The sequence below is a fragment of the Prionailurus bengalensis genome, chromosome X (assembly GCF_016509475.1).
Source record: "Prionailurus bengalensis isolate Pbe53 chromosome X, Fcat_Pben_1.1_paternal_pri, whole genome shotgun sequence".
NCBI lineage: Eukaryota > Metazoa > Chordata > Mammalia > Carnivora > Felidae > Prionailurus > Prionailurus bengalensis.
The window spans coordinates 87,721,235-87,743,242 of NC_057361.1; the positions used below are offsets into that span (position 1 = coordinate 87,721,235).

At 35.1% G+C, this 22,008-nt stretch overlaps 1 protein-coding gene across 2 annotated transcripts in view; it reads left to right on the forward strand.

Moving 5' to 3' along the window:
• The window catches only part of RNF128 (ring finger protein 128), a 121,434-nt gene extending 99,426 nt beyond the window's left edge, over positions 1 to 22,008 (forward strand). For both annotated transcript variants that reach the window (XM_043569832.1, XM_043569831.1), the window contains exons 3-7: positions 7,229 to 7,300; positions 10,302 to 10,384; positions 11,790 to 11,886; positions 12,814 to 12,982; positions 20,585 to 22,008. In XM_043569832.1, the coding sequence (XP_043425767.1) occupies positions 7,229 to 7,300; positions 10,302 to 10,384; positions 11,790 to 11,886; positions 12,814 to 12,982; positions 20,585 to 20,718 (555 nt within the window). In that variant the 3' untranslated portion in view covers positions 20,719 to 22,008. The remainder of the gene's footprint in view (positions 1 to 7,228; positions 7,301 to 10,301; positions 10,385 to 11,789; positions 11,887 to 12,813; positions 12,983 to 20,584) is intronic.

The window sequence follows — 22,008 nt, forward strand, 5'->3', positions numbered from 1 at the left end:
CAACCCCTTTCCCTCTGGTAACCATCAATCTCTTCTCTGTATCTGAGTTTGTTTTTATATTATTTTGGTTTTTTTCTTAGATTCCACATATGAGTGAAATCACAGGGTATTTGTCTTTCTCTGCCTGACTTATTTCACTTAGCATAATATTCTCTCTTTCTAAAAATAATTTTAGATGTTTATTTTTGAGAGAGACAAAGACAGAGAGACAGAGCATGAGCAGGGGAGGGACAGAGAGAGAGGGAGACACAGAATCTAAAGCAGGTTCTAGGCTCTGAACTGTCAGCACAGAGCCCGATGCAGGTCTCAAACTCTTGAACTGTGAGATCATGACCTGAGCCAAAGTCAGACGCTCAACTGACTGAGCCACCCAGGTGCCCCTAGCATAATATTCTCAGGATCCATCCATGTTATTGTAAGTGGCAAAATTTCATTCTTTATGGCTGAATAGTCTTCCTGTGTGTGTGTGTGTGTGCGTGTGTGTGTGTGTGTACGTACCAACCACATACTCTATTCATTCATCTACTGATGGACATTTAGGTTGTTTCCATATCTTGGCTATTGTAAATAATGTGGTATTGAAGATAGGGATGTATGTATCTCTTTGAATTAGTGATTTGATTTCGTGTTCTTTGGATAAATGCCCAGAATTGGAGCAGCTAGATCTTACGGTAGATCTATTCTTAACTTTTTGAGGAACTTCTATACTGTTTTCCTAGTGGCTACATCAGCTTATATTCCCACATCCTCTCTAACATTTATTTCTTGTCTTTTCGATAATAGCCATTGTAACAGGTGTGAGGTGATATTTCATTGTGGTTTTGGTTTGCATTTTTCTAATAATTAGTGATATTGAACATCTTTTCATGTGCCTGTTAGCCATCTGTATGTCTTCTTTGGAAAAAATGTCTATTCAGAACCTCTGTTCCCTTTTTAAATTAGGTTGTTCAGTTTTTTATTGTTCAATTGTAGAGCTTTTTTCTCTATTTTGGCTATTAACCCCTTATTAAATATGTGATTTGCAAATATCTTATCCCATTGAGTAAGTTGCCATTTTGCTTTGATGATGCTTTCCTTTGCTGTGCAGAACTTTTTAGTTTGATGTGTCTCATTTGTTTATTTTTGCTTTTGTTTTCCTTAACTTTGGAGTCAGATCTACAAACATATCACTAAGACTGATGTCAAAGAGCTTACTGCCTATGGTATCTTCTAGGAATTTTGTGGTTTCAGGTTTTACATTCAAGTCTTTAATCTATTTTAATTTCTGTGTATGGTGTAAGATAGTGGTTTAGTTTCTATTCTTTTCCATATGGCTGTCAAATTTTTCCAGCACCATTTATTGAGGAGAAGGTCCTTTCTCCATTATATATTTTTGGCTCCTTTGTCATAAATTGTCTGCATATGTATGGATTTATTTCTGAACTCTCAGTTTTGTTCTATTGATCTTTGTTTTTATGCCAATACCATACTGTTTTGATTACTATATAGCTTTGTAGTATAGTTTGAACTCTGAGGCCGTGATACCTCTAGGTTTGTTCTTCTTTCTCAAGATTGCCCTGGATACTTGGGATCTTTTGTGGTTGCATACAGATTTTAGAATTATTTGTTCCAGTTCTGTGAAAAATGTATTGGAATTTTGATAGGGATTGCATTGAATCTATAGGTTGCTTTGAGTAGTATGGTCATTTTAGCAATATTAATTCTTCCAATCCAAGAGCATGAGATATCTTTCCTTTATTTTTGTCTTATTCAGCTTCTTTCATCTTATAGTTTTCAGTGTACAGGTTTTTTTTACCTCCTTAGTTAAATTTATTCCTAGGTATTTTATTGTTATTGATGCAATTGCAAATGGGATTGCTTTCTTAATTTCTCTTTATGATAGTTCATTATTAGTGTGTAGAAATGTAACAGATTTCTGTATGTTGATTCTATATTCTACAACTTTACTGAATTCATTTTTTCTAATAGTTTTTTGGGAGAAACTTCAGGGTTGCATATATACAGTATCATGTCATCTGCAGTTTTCCTACTTCCTTTCCTATTTGGATTCATTTTATTCCTTTTTCTTATCTTTTTGCTGTGGCTAGGACATCAAATACTATATTGAATAAAAGTGGCGAGAGTGGGCATCCTTGTCTTGTTCCTGATCTTAGAGGAAAAGCTTTCAGTTTTTTCACCATTGAGTATGATGTTAGCTGCGAGTTTCTCATAGATAGCCTTTATTATGTTGAGATACATTCCTTCTATACCCACTTAGTTGAGAGTTTTTATCAGAAATGGATGTTGAATTTTGTCAATGCTTTTTCTGTATCTACTGAGATGGTCATGATTTTTATCCTTCATTCTATGAATGTGGTGTATCATGTTGATTGACTTACAGATGTTGATTCATTCTTGTATCCCTGAAGTAAGTCATATTTGATCGTGCTAAATGATCTTTTTAATGTATTGTTAAATGCACTTTGCTAATGTTTAGCTGAGGATATTTGCATCTGTGTTCATCAAAGATATCGGCCTGTAATTTTTTTTTTAATTTTTTTTTCAACATTTATTTATTTTTTGGGACAGAGAGAGACAGAGCATGAACGGGGGAGGGGCAGACAGAGAGGGAGACACAGAATCAGAAACAGGCTCCAGGCTCCGAGCCATCAGCCCAGAGCCCGACGCGGGGCTCGAACTCACGGACCGCGAGATCGTGACCTGGCTGAAGTCGGACTTTTAACCGACTGCGCCACCCAGGCGCCCCATGGGCCTGTAATTTTCTATGTGGTATCCTTGTCTGGTTTTGGTATCAGGGTAATGCTGGTCTCGTAAAATGAGTTTGGAAGTGTTCCTTTCTCTTCAATTTTTGAAAGAGTTTGAGAAGCATAAGTATTAAATATTCTTTGAATGTTTGGTCGAATTCACCAGTGAAATCATCTGGTCCTGTCCTTTTGTTTGTTGGGAGGTTTTTGATTACTGATTTAATCTCCTTACTAGAGAATTGGTCTGTTCAGGTTTTCTATTTTCTTCATAATCAGACTTGGAAGGTTGTGTGTTACCTGGAATTTATCCATTTCTTCTAGGTTTTCCCAACTTGCTGGCATATGATTGTAGTAGTTCTTATGATCCTTTGTATTTCTGTGGTATCAGTTGTAAATTCTTTCATTTCTGATTTTATTTACTTGAGCCCTGTCTCTTTTTTTTCTTGGTTGCGTAGCTAAACATTTATCAGTTTTGTTTATCTTTTCAGAGAAACGTCTCTGAAAAGTTTTATTAGTTTTATTGATCTTTTCTACTATCTTTTTAGTCTCTGTTTCATTTATTTCCACTGTGATCTTTATTATTTCCTTCCTTCTATTAATTTTAGTCTTTGTTCCTTTTTTTCCCTAGTTTCTTTAAGGTTTAAAGTTATATTGTTTATTTAAGATTTTTCTTGTTTCTTGAAGTAGCCCTATATTACCGTGAATTTCCCTCTTAGAACTGCTTTTGTTGCATCACATAGGTTTTGGTATGTTGTATTTCTGTTTCCATTTGTCTCTAGGTATGTTTTTTCTTTGATTTTTTTTTTTTTTTTTTAGTGACTCATTGGTTGTTCAGTAGTATGTTTCATTTCTACATTTTTGTGTTTTTTCCATTTTTTAAATGTTTATTTGTGAGAGAGAGAGAGACAGTCAGACAGACAGATTGTGAGCAGGGGAGGGGCAGAGAGAGAGAGCGAGACACGGAATCCCAAGCAGGCTCCGGGCTTGAACTCATGACCCAAGCCAAAGTCAGACGCTGAACCAGCTGAGCCACCCAGGCGCCCCTCCACTTTTCTTTAATTGATTTCTAGTTTTATAACCATTATGGTTGGAAAAGATGCTTGATATGACTTCAGTCTTCTTGAATTTTAGACTTGTTTTGTGATACAACGTGTAATTTATCTTGGAGAACGTTTCATGTGCACTTGACAAGCAAGAATGTATATTCTGCTGCTTTTGGATGGAATGTTCTGTATATATCTATCAAGCCCATCTGGTCTGATGTGTTGTTTAAGGCTGATGTTTCTATATTGATTTTCTCTCTGGATAATCTATACAGTGATGTATATGGAGTGTTAAAGTCCTCTACTGTTATTGTATTGCTGTCAGTTTCTCCTTTTAGGTCTGTTAATACTTGCTTTATATATGCTGGTGCTTCTGTGATGGGTGCATATATATAAATGTTATATCTTCTAGCTGGATTGACCCCCTTACATTACGTAATGTCCTTCTTTGTCTTTTTTACAGTCTTTGTTTTAAAGTCTGTTTTGTCTGGTATGAGTATAGCTACACCATCTTTCTTTTCATTTCCATTTGCATGGAATATCTTTCTCTGTCCCTTCACCTACAGTCTCTTTACTTTTGACGTGAGTCTCTTGTAGGTAGTGTAAAGTTGGGTCTTTTTTTTATCCACTCACCCACTCTGTACCTTTTGATTTTATAATCTAGTCCGTTTTACATTTAAAGTAATTATTGATAGATATTGACTTATTGACATTTTGTTACTTGTTTTCTGGCTTTTTTGTAGTTTCTTCTCTTTCTTCTTTTTCTCTTCCCTTGTGGTTTAAGGGCTTCTTTAGTGTTATATTTAAATTTCTTTCTTTCTTTTTTTAAAAAAATATTTGTTTGTTTGTTTGTTTGTTTGTTTAGAGAAGGGAAGAGAGCACACAAGTGTGGGAGGGGCAGCGAGATCCCAAGCAGGCTTCGTGCTGTCAGCACAGAGCTGGACACAGGGCTTGATCTCACAAACCATGAGATCATGACCTGAGCCTAAATCAAGAGTTGGACACTCAACCAACTGAGCCACCCAGGTGCCCCTAGGTTTCTTTCTTATTTAGTGTATTTACTAAAGTTTTTGCCTTGTGGTAACCATGATGTTGTATATAACATAATATGTATATAATGGTAGGTTTTAAGTTGATAGGAACTTAAATTTGAACACATTTCAAAACTTCACATTTTTAGTCCCCCCCATTTTATGTCTGTCACATTCTACATCTTTTTGTTTTATGCAACCCTTAAATAATTACTATAGTCTTAAATTTACTATTGTCTATTAATCTTATACTTGTTTTATAAGTGATTAATTCGCTCTCTTTACCATGTACTTACCTTTTCCAGAGAGATTATTACTTTTGTAAATTTTCTATTGATTAGTGCCATTTCTTTTCAGCTTAAAGAAGTCCCTTTAACATTTCTTGTAAGGCTGATTTAATGGTTGACAAACTTGTTCTGTTTTTACTTATCTAAGAAACTCTTAATCTCCCCTTCAATTCTGAATGATAACCTTGCTGGGTAGAGAATTCTTGCTTGGAAATTTGTTTTGCTTCCAGCACTTAAATATGTCATATCACTCCCTTCCGGCCTGCAAAGTTTCTGGTGAAAAATCTGCTCGTAGACTTATGGGGCTTCCCCTGTAGGTAGCAAGTTGGTTATTCTCTTGCCTCTTTTAAGATTCTCTCTTTAATTTTTACCATGTTAATTATAGTGGTTTTGGTTTTGTTTTTGGTGTGTATCTCTTTGTGTTTGTCTTATTTGGAACTCTCTGGGGTTCCTGGACCTTGTTCTTTCATTTAGAACATATTTCTATCATTTTGCCTGATGTTCTGTATTTATTTCTCTGTATTATGCAAATCAACTACCTTTCCCAGACTTGATGGAGTGATCTTGTGTAGGAGATGTCCCATAGAGCTCAGCAGTGCTATCCCCGTGGCCACCTCCACCAGGCTCGAGGGACGATGCCTGTGTGAGCTGGGCATTACTGCTTGCTTTGGTGGGGCCACAGCTCTGGCATGGGGGTGGGCAGGGCCCTCAGTGGGGTGTACCATCTAGCACCAACAGGCTAGAGGAAGAGTTCTAAAATGTCACTGCCAGTACCAGCATTAGCAAGTTAGAGTGAGTTATCAAAAATGGCACTTGCCAGTGTCTCCATCCTCAGATTCCCAACAAATTTTCTGGCTCTCTGGCACACACTTAAAGCTGGTATTTTTATAATGGTTCAAATGGTAAGTGAGTCTGTGCATTGAGCCCTTTGAGAGAGGGTTCTCTGTTCTCTATTTTAATGGTTTTCCTGAAACTAATCCCTGTTGGTTTTCAAAGCCAGGCACTTTGGGGGCTTGTCTTGCCTATGCAAGATCTAGGGGCTGGGGTGCCTGATGTGAAGCATAGACCCCTTGCTTCTTAGGGAAAATTTCCATATGTTTGAGATTCCTCTCAATTGTGGATCACTGTATCTGGGATGGGTTTTGTTTTGTTGTGTTTTGTTTTGTCTGTTTTTGATGAGACTATGTCTCTGTCTCACCCATTTTGATGCTACTCTTTTATCCTTTGTTGTGGGGGCTCTTTTTATTTAGTTTTCAGCTCTTTTTCGAAGGAAATTATTCCATATGTCATACAACTAATTTGTTGTGTCTACGGGAGGAGGTGAATTCAGGATCTTCCTATGCTACCATCTTGAATTCCCAATTTCATTTCTGATCCAAGTATGCATATTTTAGTCCTTAGTCCCTAAATGAGTCTGGGGCTTGCTTTCTCATATCTAGACTCAGGTACATATATGTTCAGTGAAACAAGAAAGACTTACTACTACTTTATCAGACTCTACCCTTCTTATAAGGCAGTAGTGGTTATAAACAGCAATTTTCCCCCTAATATGAAATAACACTGTATGGATTGGTATTATCTGCATGGTATAGGTGATTAAACAAGTTTAAAGATTTAATCAATCACCTGTCTAGGACTATTCATTTAGTAAGTGACAAAGTCATATTTTGAATCTAGGTCCATTTGAATACAAATCCTGTACACTTTTTACAAACAAGACACAATTCAAAAAAGAAATGGGAAAAGATGCATTTTAAGATACTCTAAGGTTGAAAATAGGAAGTGCTTTGAAAATTCATACATCTGAATCCATTTGCAATAGTAGCTTTGTCATTGGGTTATTGCAATAGTAGTTTTGTCATTGTAATCCAAAGGTATTATTTAAGAACGTAGGGAAACATAAGTGAAAAGTTTCAGTAATTTGAAAATTCTGCCTGATAAGTGGGACATTTATTATGGATAATTAAATTATCATTAAAAATGTTATTTATAATTGTACCTGAAAAATATTTATTAATCCTCTCTCCCTTTTTCACCATTTTTTTCACCTTTTTCACCTTTTTCACCTTTTTCACCATATTTCTTTTAAAAATATTTTTTCTAATATGATTTTTATATTGCAGAGACAACTAAAGGCAGATGCTAAAAAAGCTATTGGAAGGCTTCAACTGCGTACACTGAAACAAGGAGACAAGGTACATTTATGACTTTTAAATCCTGTTTGTTTTAAAGCAATGCTACCAAGTTATTGTTAAAACAAAATGTTCTTCCGAAGTATGCTTTTCATTGGAATTTATAAATCTTATTGACTTTTTTTATCTATTTGATACTTGAAGTAGGCTGAATAATGACCAGTGGCTTCCATAGATATCTAGGTTTTAATCCTTGGAACCTGTAAATATTACCTAATATGGCAGAAAGGACTTTGCAGATAAAATTAAGTTAAGGATCTTGAGATGAGGAGATTACCCTGGATTATTCAGGTAGCTCCTAAACATAATCACAGTGTTGTTATAAGAGGAAGAAAAAGGGAGATTGGACTGCAGTACAGTAGAATATGTGACCAAGGAAGCAAGAAGGTTATAGTGATGCCAGAAAGGGGTCATGAGCCAAGGAATACAGCCAGCTTCTAGAAGCTAGAAAAGGTGAGGAAATGGATTATCCCCCTGAAGCCTCCAGAAGGTACATGGCACTGCCAAAACATTGACTTTAAGGCTTCTGATTTCCAGAGCAATAAAAAAATAAATTTGTGTTATTTTAAGACACTAAGTTATGATACTTTTTTTATAGCAAAAACAGGGAACTAATACAATTCCTCAGTGCAACTTTACTTGAACAGTTTTAGATTTAGGACAGTTAAAACTGCCATTGGTGTGTAAAACATATATCAAAGATACCTATAAAAATAGCTATAGAGCTTATTGAAATAATAATTACCATTTATAATAGCACTCAGACCATTAAGTACTTAGGTATAAATCTTGCAAAATACATACACGATCTATATGCTGAAAACTGCAAAACACCAATGAAAGAAATCAAAGGACCAAAAAAATGGAGAGATATGCCATATTCATGGGTCAGAAGACTCACTGTTGTTAAGATGTCAAATCCCACCAAACTAATCTATAGATTCAGTGCACTTCCAATCAGAATCCTAGTGGGATCATTTGTATTTATTGACAAGTTGGTGCTAAGTTTATATGGAAAAGCAAAAGAATTAGAATAACCAAAACAGTCGTTATAATGAAGAACAAATTTGGATGACTCACATTTCCCTAATTTTCAGAATTATTTTGAAGATAGAATAGACAATATAGTGTGGTATTGGAGAGAGGCTAGACCTTTAGATCAAGGGAATAGAAGAGAGTCCAGGAGAAGACCCACATGTATATGGTCAGTTGATTTTCAACAAAGGTACAAAGGCACTTCAGTGAAGCAAGGGTAGTCAATTGTTGGCTCTCCATATGCAATGATTAAGTATCTTTATGCAAAAACCATGAACCTCAATTCATACTTCATACTGTCTGTAAAATTTAAGTCAAAATGGATCACAGACCTAAATATAAAACCTAGGACCATGAAATTCTTAGAAGAAAACTTTGGAGAAAAATATCTTCAAGACTTGGGCTAGGCACAGATTACTTAGATAAGACAGCAAAAACAAATCCATTAAAGAAAAGAAAGAAATCTAACTTTGTCAAAATAAAGAACCTTTGTTCTTTGACATTGTTACGAGAATGAACATACAAGTCACAGACTGGGACAAAATATTTGAAAATTACATGGCTGATAAGGGACTATATCTAGAATGTATAAAGAACTCTCAAATGTCAGTAGTAAGAAAACAAACAGCATACTGAAAAATGGTGAAACAGACATTTACCAGAGAAAATATATGGATGGCAAAAAAGCACATGAAAAGATGCTCAATATCATTAGTCATTAGGCAAATGTGAGTTAAAATCATAATGAGGTACTACAACACATTCATTAAAATGGCAAAACTAGCACACCTGACAATAACCAAGCACTGGCCAGTTGTGGAACAACTGAACTCTTACGGATTTGCTGGTAAGAATACAATGTATAGCTAGTCTGGAAGACAATTTGGCAGTTCTTTATGAAGTAAAAAATAACCCTTTCTGAAGAACCCAGCAATCTCACTGCTAGATAGTTAATCTAGAGGAAAAAAAAAACATGTTCAAATAAAAACTTACACATAATTGTTCATGGCTGCTTTACTCATATTTACCAAAAACTGGAAAGAACCCAAATGTCCTTCAAATGGTAAATGGATAACTAAACTGTGGCACATCCATATCATGGAATACTATTTAGCAGTAAAAAAGGGTGTGTGTGTGGTGGGGGAGGACCCTATTGATACAATAACATGCATGAGTCTTAAATGTATTGTGTTAAGTGGAAGAAGCCAAATTAAAAGGCAGTATAATACATGATTCCATTTATATGGCACTCAAGAAAAGCAAAAAGTATAGGAACTGAAAAATCCATGTGGTTGCCAGACGGTGGGGGTGAGTGAAAGTAGCAGTTAATTACAAAGACATATAGAAGAATTTGTTGGGGTAATTGAAGTATCCTATATCTTGATTGTGGTGAAGATTAAATGACGGCATATTTGTCCACACTTGCAAAACTCTATACTAAAAACTGTGAATTTTGCTGCATGTGAGTTATACCTTAATTTTTCTGAAATTGGGAGCATAGCTTTAGAACTTGTACAAATGGCATTTGAATTCTAACACCAATTAACAGCATGCATTTGTTCAGATCACTGCTACCTGTTCCTCTTTGTACTGTTCCTCTTTTGGTTGACTCTATTTTCTTACCTTTTTTAAGTCTAAATCATTTTCAAATTTCAATTGTATAAGAGTGTTATCAATGATAGTCACAATGTTTTACATTAGATCCTCAGACCTTATTCGTATTATATCTGAAAGTTTGTACACGTTTTACAATCTACTCCCTATTTCCCCCATCCTCCAGCTCCTGGCAACCACTTTTCTACTGTTTCTATAAATTTGACCTTTTTTAGATTCCAATTAAGTCTAAATAATTTTAAATCACTTTTTGAAAGAATCTATGCAATTTAAATACATATATATTGTGATCTTGCTCTGTAGTTTAATGTATTTTTTCTTATCCATCAGAGTAACAATAACTATTTGCTCATAGGAAATTGGCCCTGATGGAGATAGTTGTGCTGTGTGTATTGAACTATATAAACCAAATGATTTGGTGCGCATCTTAACCTGCAAGTAAGTTTGATTTTCTTTTATATCATCAGTAAAAATATCTGGTTTATTGAAATGATTATAATGGGGGAAACTATTTTGAATGTTTCCAAATTGAGGTATTTGGTTTATTTTCATTTTTTATTCATTTTCATTTTTTTTAATTTTATTTTTTATTTTTTAAAATTTATATCCCAATTAGTTAGCATATAGTGAAACAATGATTTCAGGAGTAGATTCCTTAATGCCTCTTACCCATTTAGCCCATCCCGCTTCCCACAACCCCTCCAGTAACCCTCAGTTTGTTCTCCTTATTTATGAGTGTCTTCTGTTTTGTCCCCCTCCCTGTTTTTATATTATTTTTGTTTCCCTTCCCTTATGTTCATCTGTTTTGTCTCTTAAAGTCCTCATATGAGTGAAGTCATATGATTTTTTGTCTTTCTCTGACTAACTAATCTCTGGAAAACAGTATGGAGGGTCTTCAAAAAATTAAAAATAGAACTATCCTAGGACCCAGCAATTGCACTACTAGGCATTTATCCAAGGGATACAGGTGTGCTGTTTCAAAGGGACACATGCACCCCCATGTTTATAGCAGCACTATCAACAATAGCCAAAGTATGGAAAGAGCGTTTATTTTCATTTAAATATAGGTGAATGCTTTATATTTTAATATCATTGAAATAGGTATAAGGCTAATTATATAATGTTTCCACAATCTGGTATAATTTAGAAACCAGTTCCATATAAAACTAAGAACTTAGCCAGCACCATAACCATAGTGTGTGTGTGTGTGTGTGTGTGTGTGTGTGTGTGTGTGTGTGTGTATTTTACTGGATTATTTAATTTAAAATCATTTTAATAGTCCTGTTGAAGGAAAAAAATTCATCTCAATGGGCACCTGTTTGGAAGTCTTCATTGTTTAGTTTTTCATTATCCGTCTCCTGGAAACTGTTCTTAACACTCTTTCTTTTAGCTATTAAATGGTGATGTTCTTAGAACTTATCACATGGCCTAAAGTATCAGCATTATCTTGTGCTCTGTACTATACTTTATTATTGAGAATGACTGTGCCATTTTTATAGTTAAGGAATGACAAGACAATAGCGATCTGAAATACTGAACAAGTCTTAGGTCAGGTAATGTCTTAGCCAGTTTTGAAGTAGTAAGTATTGAAAATAGTGGGGGTTTTTTTGAAACTAAGGTAATGAGGCTTTTATATTTAAAACTTCTATATTATGAAATTTCCAAGTTTTGTTTCTGTGGCTCCTTTATAGTTTTTAATGCTGTAATAGTGTGTTTAAAAGAAAAAAGTCATCTATTAGAAAAACTATATAAAAATATAGGGTAACCTGTTAGTATATTAGGCCAAGTGTTGTTGCTATTTCACAACTGATAACCAAATTATGTGTCTTTTTTCTTTCACTAGCCATATTTTCCATAAGACATGTGTTGACCCTTGGCTGTTAGAACACAGAACTTGCCCCATGTGCAAATGTGACATACTCAAAGCTTTGGGAATTGAGGTAAATATTGCTGAACTATTTAACTATTTAGGTGAAGGAACTTAAGTTATTTATGTACCTGGGCCTTCAGGAAAATAACATGCCTAATTTTTAGCTATGTAACATGCCAGACTTGTGATTTATACCAAAAATTGGACCTATTTACATCATATTGACAGTGAGGTGCCATTTTGGACCACCTCCATTTTTCTTCTTCTTCCCTCTTATTATTTGGTCAGAATTTTAAGTGATGGCTTGTGATACCTGTTGCATTTTTTTCTCTTATTATTGCACAGCCACCAAACTTGTAGTTAAATGAGCATCTATGTTTCTTGACTTTAGAAGATACATAGATGATACCGATTCTGAGTTCCCCTGGGGGACAGCATGAGATGTTGTTGTTGTTATTTATGAATAATTTTAGATTTACAGAAAAGTTGCAAAGACGATGCAGAGGGTTCCCAGATACCTCTCACCAGTTTTTACTATTGTTAACATTTTGCATTACTGTGGTACATATGTCAAAAGTGAGAAACTGACATTGAGTCATTGCTATTAACTAAACATCAGACTTTGAGTTTTGCCAGCAAACTGCCTTTTGAAACTGCTGGAGGTGAACTTGACCCAGAGTAGTTTTCTGGGTTTTTTTGTTTGGAGTACCTACCTTGTACCAGCCATTATATTATGAAGTGTTGGGATCACCCAAATGAACATCAGATGTGAAGGCAATCTGCCTATAACTTCTTTCACCCCATTTTGAACCCAGTTACTCCAACTGCTCTGACTGGGGCCAGCAAGAGATTTTTGTGATCATCAAAAGGGATTATAGGCTTAAAAGGTTAAGAAGCATTGCTCTAATAAGTCACTTATGAAGAAACTTTGTAATGATATGTCAGGGAAAAGCATGTACTCTAAGCGTCTTTTAATTAGTTCAAATGCTTTCCAAAGGCGGATGTTGAAGATGGACCGGTGTCTTTACAAGTCCCTGTATCCAATGAAATATCAAATAGTGCCTCTCCTCACGAAGAGGATAATCGCAGTGAGACTGCATCGTCTGGATATGCTTCTGTTCAGGGAGCAGATGAGCCACCTTTGGAAGAACACGTGCAGTCAGCAAGTAAGCACCATGCTGAGGGGCAAGGAGGGCCCCACAAATGATCCATTGAGGATCATATTCCTGGCAGAGTGCTCCTGCTTTTTAGTGTTTGTTCCTTTCATTCATTAAATACATTCCAGGTTTTTTCTAGTAACAGTGATGCAGTACAGGACACACCCCTACTTTAACTCAATATGCACATATTCAAATGTCTCTGAAACAGATGAAATGCATCAGGATTATTCACAGAATAAAAATATTTTTTTATTGGATAGCTTCTCTCTGATGGATTTAAGTATTGGCTATTAACTTACAGAGGCTGATGAGAAACTTCAAACTTTAGAAGCCGTTGTTTATTGTGGAGCAATCAGAAACTAAGGTAGAGGGGTCCTGAAATGATAAAATAGAATTCAGTTTACAAAAGCTTGATTTCGTAGGAACCCATCTTTTGCACAGATTAGAAACTGTGTATAAGAATATGTGCTGCCACCTGTTGATTATTTACCATGAAATGAACAAACCATGGAAATAAAATTGAATATATATTTTCAAAATTCATGTGAATCAATACTGTAACTTGGTAATGTCCGTCCAGTGGAGAAAGTTTAGGGAATTTTGTTACTTTTTTCCCTTAGAAAGAGAAGACCCTCATACAAATTATTTTTTCTTTCTTTAACTGCTACCTTTTTCATCATTTTTGTTGGTTTGATGGTTCTCAATCCTCATTTTGAAATAACCTAATCCTGGCATTAAAAGTAGAAGAAAACGAAATGTTAAGATGATTAATGAAAGTTTCAGCTTCCTATGACTTAAACCTTTATCCTCTGTAGGCTTATCAGTGCCATAGACATCATTCCTGAAGATGTCAAGAGCAGTGCCATCATGCAAAATGTGCACTTTGTATTTCTTGTAATCTAATCTTAAGACATTTCTTGGAGTACAGAGTAGTCATAAGAACCTTAATAGTGGATTATTCTACCTATAATAGAGAATCATTGTCTATTTGCCCCAGGTGATTTTTTGTTTCCACAACTGTGTGATAATAGAATTCAGTGATGATAAGGGAGAGTGTACAGGATAATTCAGTTTATATTTAGGCTTGTTAAAAAGGTCCAGTCAACTTCTCTGTGTGCTCTGTTCTTCTTGTGAGGCAAGGTGGTAAGCAGAACGGTTTTTGCAGAGAATTTGACGAGCAAATGAAATGATGATCAACATTCCTCCCCCTGTATTCTTTATCTGGATAAATGGTAGTAACACCCAATCAGGTGCCTCAAACCAGAAACTAGGGAGACCCTAGATCCTTCCCTCTCCTCTTTCTTATTGATTCAATATCCCTTTTCTGTAATCCATCTCCTAATTGCCAACCTTAATTCCACAGTCATAGTTTGAGCCACTGTTTTCTCTCTGCCCATTCCTTTCACTCTTCTTCCTCCCAAGAAATTGGGGAACCCAGTCTAACTCCTGGTCCTCCTTTAAAACTTACCCCCCTTTGAAAAGCCTCCTTTGGCTCACCTGTATGGCCCTACCGTCTGCTTTCACAGAATTTCTGGCATTGCATTTATTTTACTGAATTGTATTAAAACTTTTAAAACATTTGGATAGGGACAGTGTCTTATTAGTCACTGTCATATACCCAGCACCTAGAACAGCCTGGCACACAGTAGATACTCAAATGTTGAATGAATGACCAGATAGAATAGATTTAATTTTGTCTATGATTATGTATTACTAGTGTGGGTATCTTGCCTATCAGCCACTGATTAATGTGGTGATAGTGGTTTAAATAACTTTGCAAACATATAGTTGATTAGTTCATGTCCATTTGTTCCATCGTGGCACTAAGTTCTATTAGAGCACTGGTTTTAAAACTAAAGTATTCATCAAGTCACCTGGAGGGCTTGTTAAAACAGATGGACCACCACCAGTTTCTGACTCAGTGGGTTTGGAATAGGGCCTGAGAATTTTTGTTTCTGGTGATACTGAGGCTGCTGGTCCAGGGACCACACTTTGAGAACCACTAAATAAAGCCCTGGTTCTTAACCCTAACTGCACATTAAAATCATTCAGAGGTCACCTGGATGGCTCAGTTGGTTGAGCATCCTGTTCTTGACTATGGCTCAGGTCATGATCTCACAATCCGTGGGTTTGAGACCCGCGTCGGGCTCTGTACTATACAGACAGATTCTCTGGGAATCTCTTGGGATTCTCTCTCTCCCTTTCTCTCTGCCCTTCCCCCATGTTTGTGCACTGTTTCTCTCTCTCTCTCTCTCTCTCTCTCTCTCTCTCTCTCTCTCTCTCTGTCTCTCAAAATAAATTAACTTAAATCAGTAGATTTTTTAAAAAACTCACTCAGAGAAACTTTTTTTTTTAATATATGAAATTTATTGTCAAATTGGTTTCCATACAACACCCAGTGCTCATCCAGAGAAACTTTAAATATCACTGATGCCTGGACATTACACCAGAATGGTTAAATCAGAATCCATGAAGGGTGGGGCCCAAGCACAGGTTTTGTTTTTCAATTTTTAATTTAAATTTTGGTACAGTTTCAGGCTAAGTGTTTCAGAAATAGTACAAATAATACCCATATACCCTTTGTCCAACTTCTCCAAATGTTAACACCTTCTATAACCATATATAATTATTAACACCAGAAAATTAACTGATAAAGTGTTATTAACTAAATGACAGACCATACTCAAATTTCACCCATTGACCCACTAATGTCCTTTTTCTGTCTCAGGATCCCACATTGCATTTCCCCTTTACTCTTTTTCCCCAAGACTTATTGATATATATTTGACACATAACATTGTGTAAGTTTAAGGTATACAGCATGATTTGACACACCTGTATATTGCAAAACGATTACCACAGTAAGGTTGGTTAGCAAATCCACCTCACATAATTACAAATTTGTGTGTGTGTTTGGTGACAATATTTAAGATCTGCTCTCTTAGCAACTTTCAGGTATATCCAATAATTCCACTACTGGGTATTTACCCAAAGAAAAACAAAAACAGTAATTCAAAAGATATGTGCACCCTTACATTTATTGCAGCATTATTTACAATAGCCAGGATATAGAAGCAACCTAAGTGTCCATTAATAGACAAATGGATAAGGAAGATATGGTATATATAATAAAATAGAATATTACACAGCTATAAAAAAGGATGAGATGATGCCATTTGTGACAAGGATGGACCAAAAGGATATTATGCTAAATGAAGTAAGTCAGACCAAGAAAGGCAAATACCATATTATTTCACTCATGTGGAATCTACAAAAACAAATGAATAAGCAAACAAAAAGCAGAATCAGACCTGTAAATACAGAAAACAGAGTGATGGTTGCCATAGGCAAGAAGCCAGGGGGATGGGCAAAATGGAGGAAAGAGAGTGTGAGATCCAGTCTTCCAGTTATGGAATGAATATGTCATGGGAATAAAGGACACAGTATAAGGACATAGTCAATGATGTTGTAATAACATTGTATGGTGACAGATGGTAGCTACACGTAAGGTTAAAATAGCATGATATATAAATTTTTAGAAGTATGTAATACAGTATTGCTAACTGTAGATATGATGCCATGTATTAGATCTCCAGAACTTATTCATCTTATAGCTGAGCATTTGTGCCCTTTGCTCAACACTTCCCCATCTCCTCTGCTCCTAGCCCCTGGCAACCACCATTCTACTCTCTGTTTCTGAGTTTTTAAGACTCCACAGATAAATAACATTGTGCAGTATTTGTTTTTCTGTGTCTTACTTCATTTAGCATAAATGCCTTCAAGGTCCATCCTTCTTTCTCTTGGCTGAATAATATTCCTCTGTGTGTGTGTGTGTGTGTGTGTGTGTGTGTGTGTGTGTGTGTGTGTATCATATTTTCTTTATCCATTCATCTGTCAACTGATACTTAGGATATTTCCATATCTTGGTTATTTTGAATAATGCTGCAGTGAACATGGGGGGTACAGATATCTCTTCAAGATTGTGATTTCATTTCCTTTGGATATATACCCCAAACTGGAATTGTGGACCATATGGTACTTATACTTTTAATTTTTTGAGGAACCTCCATGCTGTTTTCATAGTGGCTGTGCCAGTTTACATTCCCACCAACAGTGCACTGGGATCCCTTTCTCCACATCCTTACCAGCACTTATCTCTTATCTTTTTGATAGTAACTATTCTAACAAGTATGAGGTGATTAGTGTTTTTGATTTGCATTTCCCTGATGACTACTGATAATGATCATCTTTTCATGTACCTGTTGGCCATTTGTACATATTCTTTGAGAATAGATCTATTCAGGGGCTCCAGTGTGGCTCAGTTGGTTAAGCATTCAACTTTGGCTTAGGTTATGATGTCATGGTTCATGAGATCGAGCCCCACATTGGGCTCTGTACTAACAGCACAGAGCCCACTTCAGGTCCTCTGTCCCTTCCTCGCTGGTGTTCTCTCTCTCTCTCTTTCTCAAATAAACCTTAAAAAAAAGAAAATATATTCAGTTTCTATTTTCAGTGCCTATTTTAATTGGATTATTTGGGGGTTGTTGCTACTTTGTATGAGTTTCTTATATATTTTAGATATTAATCCTTTATATGATATGCAAATATATGCAAATACATAAATACGATATTATATATCGTTTCCCATTCTGTAAGTTGCCTCTGCACTCTATTGTTTCTTTTGCCGTGCAGAGGCTTTTTAGTTTGATGTAGTTCCCCTTGTTGATTTGTGCTTTGGTGTCCTATACAAAAAATCATTGCCAGGACCAGTGTCAAAGAGCTTTTCCCATATGTTTTCTTCTAGGGATTTTATGGTGTCAGATCTTATGTTTAAGTCCTTAACCCATTTAGAGTTCATTTTTGTGAGTGGTGTAAGATAGGGGTCCATTTTCATTCTACCATATGTGAATATCCAGTTTACCCAACACCACTTACTGGCTTTTCTCCATTGAGTGTTTTTGGCTCCCTTGTCAAATATTAGGTGACTACATGTGCATGGGTTTATTTCTGGGCCCTCAATTCTGTTCCATTGGTCTATGTGTCTGTTTTTATGCCAGTATACTATTTTGGTTACTATACCTTTGTAGTATAGTTTGAAATCAGGAAGTGTGATGCCTCCAACTTTGTTCTTCTTTCTCAGGATTGCTTTGGCTATCCAGGGTCTTTGCAGTTCCATATACATTTTAGGATTGTTATTTCTGTGAAAAATGCCATTGGAATTTTGATAGGAGTTGCATTGAATTTATAGATGGATTTGGGGTATATGGACATTTTAACAATATTCTTCTAATTCATGAACCTAGGATATCTTTCCATTTGTTTGTATTTTCTTCAATATCTTTCATCAAAGTTTTCAGTATAGATTTTTTACCTCCTTGGTTAAACTTATTCCTAAGTATTTTATTGTTTTTGATGCTATTATAAACAGAATTGTTTTATTTCTCTTTCAAATATTTCATTGTTAGTGTATAGAAATGTGACTGGTTTTTGTATGTTGATTTTGTATCCTGCAGCTTTACTGAATTCATTCATTAGTTCTACTAATCTTTTGGTGGAGTCTTAATCATTTTCTCTATATAAGGTCATGTCATGTGGATATAATTTTACTTCTTCCTTTCTGATTTTGAGGCCCTTTCTTTTCTTGACTAATTGCTCTGGCTACAATTTCTAGTACTATGTTGAATAGAAGTGGTAGAAGTAGGTACCCTTGTCTTGTTTCTGATTTTAGAGAAAAAGGTTTTGTTTTTAGCTTTTCACTGTTGAGGATGTTAGGTGTGAGTTTGTCATAAATGGCCTTTATTATGTTTGGATATGTTCCTTTTCTACCCAATTTGTTGAGTGGTCCACATTGCGTTTAATGGTCGTATCTTCATCTCCAATCTGTGGTTGTTCCTTAGTCTCAGTCATATATGATGTTGACACTTTGAAAATTACTGGTCAGTTATTTTGTAGAATGTCTCTCACTTTGAACCTGTTATTTCCCAATGATTAAATTCATTGTTCACTGTCTGTTTCTGGCAAGAATACCAGAGAAATAATATTGTGCTCTTCTCTGCCTCATATAATGAGGCACATGATGTTCATATCTTATTACTGATGGTTTTTAATGTTGCTTACTTGGTTAAGATAGTGAGTGTCTGCCAAGCTTCTTTTAAAGTTACTATTTTTCCCTTTGTAATTATTATCTTACAGGGAGACACTTAGAGACTATGCAAATGTTCTGTTTCTCATCATGCTTTTTACCCACTAATTTTAGCAATTGATGCTTCTTCCTTGCAATAATTATTACTGAAATGTGTGCCAAATGGTAATTTTCTATTTCCATCCTTCTTTCTACATTAATTAAGCTTCTATTTTAAGGAACAGTTATCCTTTATCTATTTATTTATTCAATTATTCATTTATAATAGTATGGACTCATAGATATTTCTTTTATTCTGTAAAATTATTCTCATGAATTATTAATTGCTTAGATTCTCCTAGATTTGGTCATCGGGAACTCTCTCAAGGTGGCTCCTGTGTTCTTTCAACATGCCTCATTTTTTTTTTTTTTTTTGAGCGCTTCCTTACTTTTCTGGTACCACAGGATGTTCTAGGCCAGGGATTGGCAAACTTTTTCTGTAAAGAGTCAGATAGTAAATATTTTAGGCTTTGAAAGCCATGAGTCTCTGCTGTATTTGGCACAGTGAGGAGGGGGGTGTTTGACTTACAACCTTTTAAGAATGTGAAAACCACTCTTAGCTATTGGTTTGACTTGCAGGCTATAGTTTGCTGATCCCTAAGCTACAAGGGGTTAATCTTGTGCTCTCCTTGCCCTTGCCCTAGAATGAGCTACTTTTTGGGGGAGTGCTTTTTTGGAAAATAGTACTTCAGAACCAAGATCTGGGCACTAGGTATGCTCATTGCTATGGGGGTATCGTCTACATATCTATCTATCTGAAAAACAGTGAACTTAATACTGATACACCTGATTCTAGTCAAGTACCACAGAGTTTATTCTAGCCTTCCCCTTTCCTTGTTTGTAACTCAACATTTCACTAACTAATGTAGTCCTTTTTATTTTTAGCCTTACAGGATATAGTCAAAATACTGCTTTCCAAAGTTACTTAGGTTAGTTTTTTTCTTCCCCACTGTTTTCAGGATGTTTATATATTTCCTCTTTATATAATTATGCTCATCTGTTACTGTTTGTACTCCATTTGAAGAACTCTCTCTACCTTCCTGTTTGTTTTAAGTCTATTTATGCGTATGAAAAGGTATAGGTAATTTTTTTAAGCACCCAGGTGATTGAAATGTGAAGCCGGGTTTCAGGATGGAAAAGCAGAAGACAGAACTTCTGCTCTTAAGGAGGCTATTAATCTAGGTAGAAGTAAGCACACATGTGAATTTAAAAATAAAAGAGTAATTGTAAATCAATATAATAATGTCATATGTGCCTTATGTAAGACATAGCCTAAATCATGTAACTATTAAAGGAACCAGGGAATGAGTATAATAATCAGAGTATGATAGCATTAGACAAGAAAAGCTTCTTAGACGTGAGTGTTGAATTTTGTCTTAAAGAAGAGAGGGGTGAAATCATCCTAAAATTGTCATTTCTTTTTAAAGATGAAAATCTACAGCTGGTAAACCATGAGGCAAGTTCCGTGGCAGTGGATGTTGTTCCTCATGTTGACAACCCAACTTTTGAAGAAGATGAAACTCCTGATCAAGAGACTGCAGTTCGAGAAATTAAATCCTAAAATCTGTGTCACTAGAAAACTTGAAACTTTAGTAATAACAACAGAACTGCCAATCAGGGCTTAGTTTACTATTAATTAACTGGATAAACTTAATTAAATAAGAAAGATACTGAAAGTGCTGAGATGACAAATATTATGCTATAGTTAAATTACTTAAAATATTTAATCTATTAACTTTTTTCCACAAACTCATAATGTTTTTCATAGGCAAGTTTCCTCTTAATAGTGATAGCAACATTTTTAAACATTTAAAACTCTCTTCAAGTAGTCATGGTTTTCATTTACAACAATTTTGTTATAAAAACATGTTGCTTTTAAAATGTGGAGCAGCTGTGATCACTTTATTTTATGATAGTATCTTAATTAAAAATACTACTATTTTAGCTTGGGCTATATGTGTCAGGGTTTTTCTCCAGGTGCTTATATTGATCTGGAATTGTAATGTAAAAAGCAATGCAAACTTAGGCTAGTACCTCATGAAATGTCTTTTTAAGCTACATTAAGTTGATAGAACAAGATTAAAACAAAATATTCATTTTAACTATTTCTTGTTTTTAAAATTAAGCTAAATGTACTTCATTTGAGTGTGGAGCATAGTTTGTCAAAGAATATGGACTGGACTGGATTGATTGGTATATTAATGACACCAATTTGACACAAGTTTATAGACAAAAAGTTTCCTTATAAAAATGCTGTGTAACTATTTCTCAAAGTTACGGGATTTTCAAAAGCAGAGTATATAAATTATCATACTATTTGAAAATGATAATGAGTAAGTCACACAAAAATTGGTAATTGATCCTTGTGTATGAATTAAGTCTGCAGAAATTAGTCTGCAGAAAATGTTTTCCAAACAATGTTGACTTTGAAAATTTAGTTTACATTTTACCTAAATGGGCTAATTACATTAGGTAAACTAAAATTCTGTCCATATAGCTGTAAATTTTGTGAATGCATTTTCTTGGTGTTTGAAAAAGAATGGGGGGGGGGGGAATTCCAGGTGCCTTAATATAAAGTTTGAAGCTTTCATCCACCAAAGTAAAATAGAGCTATTTAAAAATGCACTTTATTTGTATTCTGTGTGGCTTATCTTGGTTTTAAAGTTGTGTTTCCAGTGAAAATTCCAGCAGAATTTAGGCAAAAGCAGAAAAGACATGTATTTTTGTTTGCTAAATGTAGAATGGACAAAACCATTGCATTCTTGTACACTTATTTGAAATTCTGTAAATATTCCCCGATTTGTATTGATTCTCTTTAAATATAAAATGTAAATAAAATATTCCAATAGAA